The 12,802-nt window shown below is 40.3% G+C and overlaps 1 protein-coding gene across 8 annotated transcripts in view; it reads left to right on the forward strand.

Moving 5' to 3' along the window:
- Nucleotides 1-12,802, forward strand: part of LOC106872073 (cysteine-rich motor neuron 1 protein) — an 87,936-nt gene that overhangs the window by 6,063 nt on the left and 69,071 nt on the right. For all 8 annotated transcript variants that reach the window (XM_089353356.1, XM_089353354.1, XM_089353360.1 and 5 more), the window contains exon 2: nucleotides 415-1,440. In XM_089353356.1, the coding sequence (XP_089209482.1) occupies nucleotides 415-1,440 (1,026 nt within the window). The remainder of the gene's footprint in view (nucleotides 1-414; nucleotides 1,441-12,802) is intronic.

Here is a 12,802-nt window from a genome sequence, read left to right on the forward strand (position 1 = left end):
CTGGTACCTGTAAAGATCACGGATGAATACAGTGTGTGTGTGTGTGTGTGTGTATGTGATTTATGTGGGTGTAAATATTGATGTAATATTGTATTTAACAATGTCGTAAAGATATCTTGGCCAAGCCTAAACTTACATAGCTGAACGGACCAATATGGACATCCTCATTCATTAACGCACACACACACACACACACACACACACAAACACACACACACACACACACAAACACACAAACACATTGGCATGTTTTCGTTGTTTTTCTTTAACTCCCTCCTACCCTCTCCCTACCTCCCTCCTTCCTTCTCCGCTCCTCACACCCTGCATCTCCACCACTACCCTCCATCTCTCATTCTACTCTTATATATTCAACCTCATTTCTCTCTCTCTCTCTTTCTCTCTCTCTCTCTCCAGATTCCAGTCTTGCTTCCTGGCCTCTGCCAGCATGGTTATTAAGTCCACTCACCAAGTCCAATCTCAGCAAGATGCCACGCAAAAGAATGTCTTTCTCAACTCTAATCAACACTACATTCATACTTCTAATGTTCGCGTTCTCACCTACGATGTCGTTGGAACTTATCAACGCCACAACATCACCGACGCCATCGGCCGGCGGTGACAATAGACTGTTGGTGCTGCCGTCGTCACCTGACGGCTCGCAGCCCGCCATTTTTGAAACCGATGCGAATCGGTCGGATTCAAACCTTACTTTCTTGGCAGCAAAACTGCCGGATAAAGCAACTGTGAGCAACTATACCGCACCCTCCGTCTACCTGCGAGAGCAAGTTAATGTGACTGAACGTCGCTGGTTGGGGCCACAGCGACAAAATGACAGTTATTTCAAAGCCAACGGGCGGGAGCGTAATAAGGGACGAGGTACTGAGATGGGACGCCGACATTTACGTAGGCAACCACAGAACTATGTCCAGTATCAACGCAAAACTATCATTAAAAAGCATGTTCCCGCTGAAACCGAACCCAATGACTTTTTTCATGCAATATCATCTCGAACAGATTTGTCAAACGTAACCTACGAAACTTCGACGGATTCAAACGTCGCCTCAAACTCAACGGCTGGACCTTACTTTGCAATTTTCAATTCGTCGTCGTCACAAGCGCCTTGGGTGTTACTTCCCTTGCCGTCGCCGTCATCTGTCGACACGTCTTGTCTCCCTTGTGACCCCACGAGATGCCCCCATGAGGGTGGAACCTACTTACAGTGCCCGACCGAGCTGAGGATTAAAGACGACTGCGGTTGTTGTGTAGTCTGCCTTCGTGGTCTGCACCAAACGTGCGGAGGGATGTACCAAATTCTGGGGAAATGTCGGGTCGGTTTAGTTTGCCAACCCACCAAGAATTCCGATTTTTCAGCTCTGCGTCTTCCTGCTGGAAATACCGAGAAACCGCGTCCCCCTTTTGAAGGGACTTGTGAATTAAAAGGTAAGTTATTATCTAGAGTTCCACATTTCTTCAGTTATTTTGTAAAAATGAAAGTGTTTCGGCTTTTTGTTAAGATTTCATTTTGATCAATATTTTCATCTTCAGCTTTCATAACCCACTTTTCTCTCTTTCTATCCCTCCCTCTCTCTCTCTCTCTCTCTCTCTCTCTCTTTACCTATATATATCTAATATAATAAATGCGAAAATTAATATCTGTGTCAGTGTGTCACACTTTGACCCCCCCCCTCTCTCACTATTCATTGACTCTCTTACTATTGCTCATGCTGGGATGAGAGTAATAGTAGATATAGTGATGGTGAGGGCAGTGGTGAAGACAGACAGAGAGAAAGAAAAAGAGAAGGAAAGAAAGAGAGAAATGAATTCAGGTAGAGTTAATGATGTTTTTATTAAAAGTAGTAATGTTGATGGTGGCAGTGGGAGTAACAATAAGAGAGTGAGAGAAAGGGGAACTGAACACTGTGATGGTAATGGGGTAATAGTAATAGTATGAGCTGTAGTTGTGATAGAGGCGGCGGTGGTAGTGGTGGTGGTGGTGGTGGTAGTTGTCAGGGACGATGGTGAGTGTAAGTGACGTGAAAGACTGGTGATGGTGGAGGGGAAGGCGGCGAAGTCCAAAAGTATTGATGGTGGTGGCGTCAGAAGTCTGAATGGTGTGTGTATGGCAGATGTGGTGGCGATGGTGGTAGTACTGTTGTTTATCATGCAGCTTTGCAATAAGTTCCAAGTCGACAAATTATGCCATTGTTTTGATGAAAATTGTTCATTGTCTGAAAAATATTGTTTAAGTTTAATAAAATTTAATATGTACTCAATGCATTAAGTGTGATTGTTGGGCCCAAGGCCCAATGAAGAGCCCTCCACAGGAGCTACCTTAAAAGCCGCCCTATGTGTATATATATATATATATATATATATATATATATATATATATATATGTATGTATGTATGGCTCCCGTGCCGGTGGCACGTAAAAAGCACCCACTACACTCTCGGAGTGGTTGGCGTTAGGAAGGGCATCTAGGTGTAGAAATACTGCCAGATCAGATTGGGGCCTAATGCAGCCTCCTAACTTCCCAGACCCCAGTTGAACCGTCGAACCCATGCCAGTATAGAAAACTGACGTTGAATGATGAAGATGATATATATATATATATAATATAAACAGATGTTTGGTGAAAATTGAAACCTGATGCACTTGTTCCAAATGCGTACAACACAGATGAGCACGTTTAGATTAACCGAAATTTATAGAACACATCAGAATGACCCTTCTCCATTGTATACTTGGTCTTGGCCCTCCCTAAGAAACAAAGCGTTCTGCATAAAATTCTAGTGTTCTCAGTTTCAAACTTAATCTCAAGAAATCGAAATTTTTAACGTAATTCTCTTTAACATATGTGCAACCCTACCATATGTATGTATGTGTATGTGTAAGTACGTACGTACATGTATGTGTGTATGTATGTACCCCAAGCACTTCCTTGGGGTATTTTCCTTCAGTCCTGTTCTTGATATATGTAATCAACACATTTGCATTGCTTCAATTTTTGCATTTATTGATGATCACTCTAAATCTTGCTAACATCTCACATCGCTGACGAGGTTTAATTAGACTGAAACATGTTCGTTGCTGTCACCCATCCCCATCATCCGGTTAGTTTTAAAAGTCTGATCTACTCTATCCACATTGTCAACATTGCTCGTTAATTTTGATCAGCTGCTCTTACTAGAGTTATCTCCCTTGCTTTTTTTTTTAAAAAACATTCTTATCTGCATCCCAGGAAATTTCTTGTATACCTTTCTATTTATGAACATTTATATGTATGTGTATATATATATATATATATATATATATATATACACACACATACATACATGGGAATCTTTCAGTTAAAGACTATGACGTCATGAGTGGATGTGTAAAAATTCTTCTCCTGCTCAACAGAGCTGAACAAACATACTCGCACACACTCAACCGCATATATATGCGTGTGTGCGTGACCACACCACTTGATAACCGATGTTGGTTTATTTGCGCTTCCATAACATAGCCTTTCGGAGAAAGTGATCGATAAAATAAGTCCCTTACTTTTGAAAGAATAAGTACTGGAGTCGATTTGTTTGAAGGTGATGTCCCAGCATGGCCGCATTCCAGTGACTGAAACAATTAAAACATAACAATATGAAACTAAAAGTTTATTTTACGGCATGTCCGACCAAAATTTGAAACTTGATCTCTCAGTCTACTTGCCATGTTTTCTACTTTGAGTAATGGACGTCGGCTTTCAAAATATTTATTCTTAGAAAATTACTATTTTTAGATATCACAATGAGAGATATTCAGTAACAGTACTTTGGGGTAAAGATTGTCTGCCAACATAACATGGCAGTCCTGGTTTAGGACGACTGTTGCTGTAATTTAGCCCCAGGAGACATCGTTTCCAGCTGGCTATACGACACGATCTGTGTCCTTATATTTTCGAACAAGAGAATGAGTGGGGGTGCTAGATTCCCTTGTACGAAAATGTAAGAACGCAGATCGTGTCGTATGCCAGCTGGAGATTATGTCTGCTGGGGCTAAATTACAGCAACATTAGTTCTAAACCTGGACTGCCATGTTATGCTGGCAGACAATCTTTATTTATTTCTTATTTGGAAACTAAGATTGTTGTTGATGTGAATTAAGGCTGACCTCTGTTTTGCTCGTAAATCAACTGACTTCTTGTCAAAGGATTGAAAAACATGGATCTCTTTTTGCGCGAGGCCAGCTATTTTAGTGGGGAAGGGGTCAGTCGATTTACATCGGCCTCGAAAGGGCGAAAGACAAAGTTGATCTCCGAACGTAATATAGCCGAAAGAAACGCCGCTAGACTCTTAGTTCGGCGGAGGGGAAAGTGATTACATTGACCCCCAGTACTTCAAAGAGTATTTTATTTTATCGATACCGAAAGGGTGAGAAACAAAACTGACCCCAGAACCAGAAGAAAATTATTAGAGATTTTGTCCGAAGCCCCCTAATCCTTCTTCAGCCAGCTCACCTCCTTCTTAATACTCCTCTCTACCATAAGTAGAAGGCTTGGACGTTTGGGAAGTGGTAACTAGATTACATTAACCCAGTACTCAACTGGTACTTATTTGATCGACTCCGAAAGGATGAACGCCAAAGGCGACCTCGGTGGGATTTGAACTCAGAACGTAAAGTTGGACAAAATTCTGCGAAGCATTTTGTCTGGCATGCGAAGGATTCTGCTAGTACGCCGCTCATATAATAATAATAATAATAATAATAATAATAATAATAATAATAATAATAATAATAATAATAATAATAATAATAATAATAATAATAATAATAATAATAATAATAATAATAATAATAATAATAATAATAATAATAATAATAATAATAATAATAATAATAATAATAATAATAATAATAATAATAATAATAATAATAATAATAATAATAATAATAATAATAATAATAATAATAATAATAATAATAATAATAATCCTTTCTACTAGAAGTACAAGGCCTCAAATTTGGGAGAAGGGATTAAGTCGATTACATGTACCCCAGTGCGTAACTAGTACTTAATTTATCGACCCCGAAAGGATGAAAGGCAAAGTTGACCTAAGCGGAATTTGAAATGTAACGGCTGACGAAATACCGCTAAGCATTTCACCCGGCGTGCTAACGATTCTGCCAGCTCACCGCCTTGTCTATAGTAATAATAATAATAATAATAATAATAATCTATAGGTACAAGGCTTGAAAGTATGGGGGAGGGGGTATGTCGATTACATTAACCCAGTGCGTAACTGATACTTATTTCATCGACCCCGAAAGGGTGAACGGTAAAGTTGACCTCGGCAGAATTTGAACTCAGAACTTAAGGACGGACGAAATGCTGCTAAACATTTTGTCCGGCGTGCTAACGGTTCTGCCAGTACATCACCCTAATAATCCTTTCTGTTATAGGAACAAGGCCTGAAATTTGTGGGTAGGAGACTAGTCGATTACATCGACTCCAGTGGTTCACTAGTACTTAATTTATCGACCCCCGAAAGGATAAATAGGCAAAGTCGACCTCGGCGGAATTTGAACTCGCGACAGACGAAATACCGCTAAGCATTTCGCCCGGCGTGCTAACGATTCTCCCAGCTCACCCGCCTTACACCACCCTCATAACAATAATAAATCACATTTTACACTGTGTCAAAGATCACAATTCTTATCGTTTTTTTTTATATCAGGTCGATTTAATTTTGACGATTATTAACGATTCAGTTGTTTTTTTTGTTTTTTAAATCTTACACTTTCGGTTCCCAAAAGATCGCCAGAAAGTTTTTGTTTACTAATAACCTGGATAAATCTTCAGTTGAGTGCAGTTTTACAACACAAATTAACTGTTGCTGTTGTTGTTCTGTGTACGTGTGTGTGTTTGATAAACCTCAGTTTCTGTTTCCACTCCCGACCAAAGGTTTATTACTCAGTGACAGCGGTTTCTTCAGAGAGCGTTGTCCTCCCTAAACTGTAATAAATACTCGCTTATTCAATACAGACCGCGACAAAGGTGTGTATGTATATGTTTATATATGTATATATATGAACCAGCGGTCTAGACGCACAATGCATGACACACAAAACGGGGTTGATCTTTTAATGACCTTTTTTCATTTTGTTTTTATTATATTCATATTTTCTAGAAGTGTGTGTCTGTATATATATATATATATATATATATATATATATATATATATATATACTTATTATTATGACGTGTTGATTTATATATAGAATATAGAGATTTTCTGAGTAGATCCAAGTTTAATATGTAAGTTTAAATATGTATATTGTGTGTGTAAAACCACATAAAAATCTAATATCGTTTTGCTTCTATAAAACACAAACGATGTTCCATATATGGTTCAGTTTAAAACCAGTTGTAACAATGGATGACTTGCATTTAGTGCTGGGTGAAGAGTGGGATAACAAGTTAAGGTAGATGACAGAGAGAGAGAAAGAAAGAAGGAGAAACATAAGGGAAAGAAGAGAGAGAGAGAGACAGGGAGACAGAGGGTGACGATGTATATAGACTAATTTCAACCAATTATGTACAACAATGGTGTTACTTGGTTTTTGTCTGATTTCCGTTTTTGATGCAATAATAATTAACGGTGGAGAAGTAGGGTGAGAATAATGGTGGCGGTTTGGACTAAATGTCACTTTGATGTCCTTAGCTTTGTCTGTTCCCCCCCCTCTCTCTCTCTCTCTCTCCTTCTCCTTCTCTATCTTTCTCTGTCTCTCATTCTCTCTCTCTCGCTATTTAAGGTTGAAAGATTGCTTTCATCTCTTCAGGGTCGATAAAACAAGTATCAATGATGTAGTAAATAAATACATTTTTCACTGAGATATTCGCCATCTGCAAATGGGTTTCCATCGGTTTCGACGATCACTTGAATTAGCACAGGAATGACTGAATATTGCCCAGCCATGTGTATGTATCGTCAGCGCAAATTGTCTGAACGAATCAGCGTGACGGTGATCGGTGTGACAAGGCTGGCTCTTTGAATTCCTTATATAATCCATCTGGTAGACTTCTTTATAGTTTCCATTGACTCAATTTCACTCAGGAGGCTTGAGTTGACCTAAGCCTTTGGTAGAAGTCACTTGCCCTGAAATGGCCCGCAAAAGATCAAAATGCATCAAAACTGCGAGGCGAACTTCTTAACATTTAACACTTTCTTGCCACCACTTCATATGCATGCTTCATGTATAAACAGACAATAAATAGATACGAACTGACTTTAGCGGGATATGAACTTGGAACTTGTCTTATCAGTATCCATGAGGCTATTTACCCCGTTGGTTTCTTGGCGTAGCTATTTGCCTTGTTCTTGTATTGGTGTGGAAATGTGCCTCATCGCTTTATCAGTATGGCTATTTAACCTTTCTTTTGTCATATCAATGCAGCTATGTTCTATGCCTATGTGGTTATTCACCTAGTATTAATCTGTATGTTTTAGGAATGGTTGACCTTGTCAGAATCGGGAAAGTTCAGACGAAATATCTTGGAGTATTATGTTCTTTTACGTTGATTCGATTGATTTTGCCTCTTTCTTAGAAATATGTGGTCCTGTGTCTGTTAAAACTCTTCATTATCCATGTCTTAAGAACTACAAAAGTTTTCATTACATAATTTGGTACATCTTAGAAATCAAACATAACACTACAGGGTTACCAAATGCTATGAAAGATCCTAACATTGCTCTTTTATTTGGATTGTTCCTATGTAATCCCGGTTTTTGAGCATTGCCGTCTGCATCTTCGTTGAATGTAGTGCGCCATGTTTTCTACGTCTCCCGCCCTTTCTCCGTCCTTCTGGTTATGCACATTGAATAATTGTATTGAGTATTCATTCTTCTGGCAGTTGGAAAATCATAACCTGCAAGTCTCATTATTCTTCTCGCCACAATCTCTTGCAGGATGTGCAGATTGGCTCCTCTCTGGACTTCAAAGTTTGTGATTCAATCCCTGAAGATGATCTTGACTATTCTGTTTAGACACCATTGGTGGAATGCATCCAGCCTATGAGCGATCTTGGCAGATATTTCCCAAGTTTTTCCTGCATAAACTGCTGTTGGAAAGACAATGCTCTAGTGCAGCAGAATCTTGATACGGTTGTTAGTCGAAGTGCTGGCGCATATCTTGTTCGTTCCTCTGAACACTGCTGCTGCGCGTTCGATTCTCGAGTTCACGTCTGCCTCAGTATCACTTTTCTGTAACAATAATACTGAATTGTTTGTGTGTTATTCTAGTTGTGCCAAACGCAAACGGGATGACGGATACATTACTTAATTACCATAATGACTTCAATTCCTTAATTAACAAACTTTACGTAGTCTAATATTGTTGTTTGCTCAAACATTCCTAGATCTATCATTAAAAATAATCATCGATAATGAGTTAGCAGAATCGTTGGTGCGTCGAGCAAAATATATTCCGGTCGACTTTGTCTTTTTTCCTTCCGGGTTCGATAAAGTAAAGTAAGCACAAGGCCTGAAATTAGGAGAGGGCCAGTCGATTAGATTGACCCCAGTATGCAACTGGTACTTAATTTATCGACCCCGAAAGGATAAAAGGCAAAGTCGCCCGGCCCCCTAACGATTCTGGCAGCCCCGCCTCGCCTTTAAGTAGCAATCAAATACTGACATCGGTTTAAATCGACTTCCAGCTCTTGCTTCACGAAAGCGGCAACTCTCTCTCTCTCTCTCTCTCTCTCTCTCTCTCTCTCGCTTCTATCCCGCTCTCTCCCCCTCTCTATCTCTCTTCTATCGCTCTCTGTTCTAGTCCTCTCTTTCTTCTATTTCCGCTCTCTCTCACTCTCCCCCTCTCTATCTCTTTTATCCCTCTCTCTCCCACTCTCTCTCCCCTCTCTCTCTCCTCTCTCCCCCTCTCTCCTCCTCTCTCTCCCCCCCTCTCTCCCCCCCCCCTCTCTCTACATGCCGGCAGTGCTCCAGCATGGTCGTAATCAAAAACTAAAATAAGCAGAAGATATACGGGACCCGTGAGATGAGTCACAGCAAATTTGATTAGAGATGATAGGTGCATCGGGTGGATTCTGGGCCGGGTGGGGGTCACAGATTTGCTAGTTCAGGTGGTCAAAGAGAAAGAAATGGCGGCGGCGGTGGTCGTGGTGGTGGTTTCGGTGGTGGCGAATGAAAGTTTACCTATTTGCCTATAGGCGCAAGAGTGGCTGTGTGATAAGTAGCTTGCTTACCAAACGCATGGTCCTGGGTTCAGTCCCACTGCGTAGCACCTTGGGCTACTATAGCCTCGGGCCGACAAAAGCCTAGTGAGTGGATTTGGTAGACGGAAACTGAAAGAAGCCCGTCGTATATATGTATATATATAGATGTGAGTGTGTTTGTGTTTGTTCCCCCAAACATCGCTTGACAACCGATGCTGGTGTTTACGTCCCCGTAACCAAGCGGTTCGGTAGAAGAGACCGATAGAATAAGTGCTAGGCTTACAAAGAATAAGTCCTGGGATCGATTTGCTCGACTAAATGCAGTGCTCCAGCATGGCCGCAGTCAAATGACTGAAACAAGTAAAAGAATATTTGCCAGATATTCTTGTGGGTGAGGGTGCTTGTGCTCTATAACAAGTACATTTTCCCTGATATGTAAACAGTACGCTGCGCCTTTTGAGAGTCAGTACGTGTGTCCCTTTGCACGCTTTGGTGATCCACCTGGATAAACTTCGTCCATTGTCCATCTGTCCCTAGTTAACTCTGCTCTCTACTCTCTCACTAGCCATGGTGTTGTTGCTCTTGCCATTGTCTCACCATCCTTCACGCTCGGCCATGACTTAATTTATTCTATTACACTCACCATCCGGCTTCTCTGTCACACTGGCGTCAATTGTTTTGCTAAGAGCCGAAAGTTAACCAACCACACACACACACACACACACACACACACTCTATCACTCCATGAATGAGGGCTGAAAAAGCTATGGGCACGTTAACCAAAATAACACTATTAATAACTGTGCATTTGTTTATTTACCCTTACAAGTGTCTATTTACTAGATTCCAGCTTAAATAGCCATATTCAGGTATTGTATTGCTTGATAACCGTTTGTTTATTTACCCGGTGTTCATTAAAATATTTATTTACCCGTATATCCGTCGTCGTGTCTATTTGTTGCTTGTTAACATGTTTATTTACCCGGTTTGGGTTTATTTATCTGGTGATCTTTAATATATTTAGCTGTTTGGCATTTCGTAAGCGCCTTTAATATACACGGTTATTTACACGTCTGCATTCCGATTTTGTCGGTGCTATTTCAGTCTAGGATGAGTAGAATCTTTAGCGTTTTACTCTGTTCGACCATTCCTCGGTGTCACAGATGTTTGGATAGAAGTTCTCATGTCGTTTAACTCCTTGTCGGCTCTCATCCACCAGACCTGTAATCGAAGCTGGTCCAACTGAGACCATCCCACCTTTTAGTCTAGAATTACATAACCCAATAATATTTTATTTTTAAAACAAGCGTGTGAATCGATAGAAGTTTTACCTGTTGTTTCTAGCTAATTTGAACCACTTCTTCTATTCGAAAGGTCGGTCCTAGTTACACTTCAGACTGTCTTCTGTTCCCCTCCTCTCAAATCAGATTCTATAAAGATTGACCTGCGTTTTAATTGCAATCTCCACCAAAGTCTCTCTCTTGTTAAACACATGTATTTGTCTGTCGTTTAAACACGTGCCACTGGCCACCTAGAATTACTTATCTTAGTTCACTTTTTTATATGAATTATGCAAATTACTTGGGCCATTAATGTGTACTCTGTTTTTTTATACGTCTAAGTCCCTTAGCTACTGGAGATAATCGCTGTGCTGATGGCAGCTATTGAGACAGAAACACGTGCCTACGACTGTTCTCTTCTGGCGATAAACCTGTCCATTTCCTTAATGGCATGTCAATTCTTGATTCATGAGATTATCACCCTTCTCAAGAGGGGCGGGTCTTAATTGCCATTCGGTAATTATTGACACAGTCTTCTTGAAATGGAGATAATTTTAATAAATCAAGAATTTTATGATGTATGGTACTTCATAAACCTGTATTTGTCTAGGTTATTCTATTGTGTTATAATGGTGTCACACCTCAGTCACCTACCTCTAGCTGGATAGACTGGTCTACAAATGTGTAACAAAATGAGATGTCACACTCCAGTCACCAGGATGAACTAATCTGGTTATTTGTAACATAGTACAATGTCACACCTCAATGCTGCCGTGTTTTAGATTTCATTTGCTCACAATATGAACTAAACACAATAAAACTGACAGCTGAAATTTTAATATAATATAATATTGGTCACTAATTCTAATAGTCATTTATATTAGATTGTTGGCTGTCAGTATCAGAGAGAGAAAGAGAGAGAGAGCTTTATTAAAATATCGAAATATTTTTTTATAATATTTTAGCTTGTTGCGGGGCGGCAAGCTGGTAGAAGCGTTAGCACGCCGGGCGAAATGTTTAGCAGTATTTCGTCTGTCTTTATGTTCTGAGTTCAAATTCCGCCGACGTCGACTTAGCCTTTCATCCTTCGGGGTCGATAAAGTAAGTACCAGTGGCATACTGGATCGGTCTAATCGAAATTGCTGGCCTTGTGCCAAAATTAGAAATGTTTCAGCCTGTTGTAGGGCAGCGAGTAACTGGCAGAATCGTTCTAGTGTCGGAAATAAAATGCCTTGCTATATTTGTTCCGGTTCCTTAGATTTTGAGTTCAGATTTCACCGAAGTCATCTTCGCCTTTCGTCCCTCTAGGATCGATAAAATAAAGCACCAGGCAAGTACTGGGGTCGATGGTATAGGCTTAACCCTCTCCTCTCAAACTTGCTGGCCTTCTAAATAAAAACAATATTTTACTCTGTTGTGGTCTGCCCTTGTCAAACAGTCCTATCATCAGACGCTTCACCTGTGACCGTCCCATCTTTTCAGACAGTTTCTTACACTATATCCATCAGATTTCTTTTTAAATGAAGTATTGAATGATTTGAGGGAGATTAAGTTGCTATTTTTAGTAAATCTAGTCCTTATCATATTGAGGCCTCTTCGTTTGGCTCTATCTTAGGAACGTCGTACAAAATGTTTTGCCGCATTTGAGTTCGAATTCCGTGGAAGTCGATAGCACAAAATATCAAACACTGACGTCCATGGCACCTCCACCACTACCACATATAAGCCCTAATGTAAAGATATTGGATTTCATCAACAATTTTAACAAATAGTTAGTAATATATTCTCCTTTATTGTTCACGATTTCGTGCCAGTTTTCCACTCCCTGGTCAATGACGGTAGAAATCCCCAGGTCTTGACTCGAAGAATACATCCAGCTTCGTTTTCAGCTCCCCGCTGTTGTTGAACGAAACTCCTCGCAGACTGTTGGAGAGCGACCAAAAAGGTGATAAGTCTGAAGGTTTTATATCAGGAGAATACGATGGGTGCGATAGACCTTCCCAACTGAGTTCTTCAATAGCATTTTTGGTCAAATTAACCACATGAGGACGATTGTTGTCGTGTTGAAAAAGCACGCCATGTTGCCGGATGGGCCATTTCAGTTGGATTACCTCATTGAACCGGTGCATTTGGTGAACGTAAAGCTCTGCATTTCATAGTGGATTGTCCCTTTTCAGTACCACCAAACGTAGATCATTGTCTTGCATAGATGCAGCTCTGGCTTGGCTTCGAGGTGTTGCTTATTTGTCTGGACTCAACCATTCTTTCTTCTGCTTCGTATTAACGCAAAAACACCATTTCGCCGGT

The sequence above is a fragment of the Octopus bimaculoides genome, chromosome 6 (assembly GCF_046866305.1).
Source record: "Octopus bimaculoides isolate indiv1 chromosome 6, ASM4686630v1, whole genome shotgun sequence".
NCBI lineage: Eukaryota > Metazoa > Mollusca > Cephalopoda > Octopoda > Octopodidae > Octopus > Octopus bimaculoides.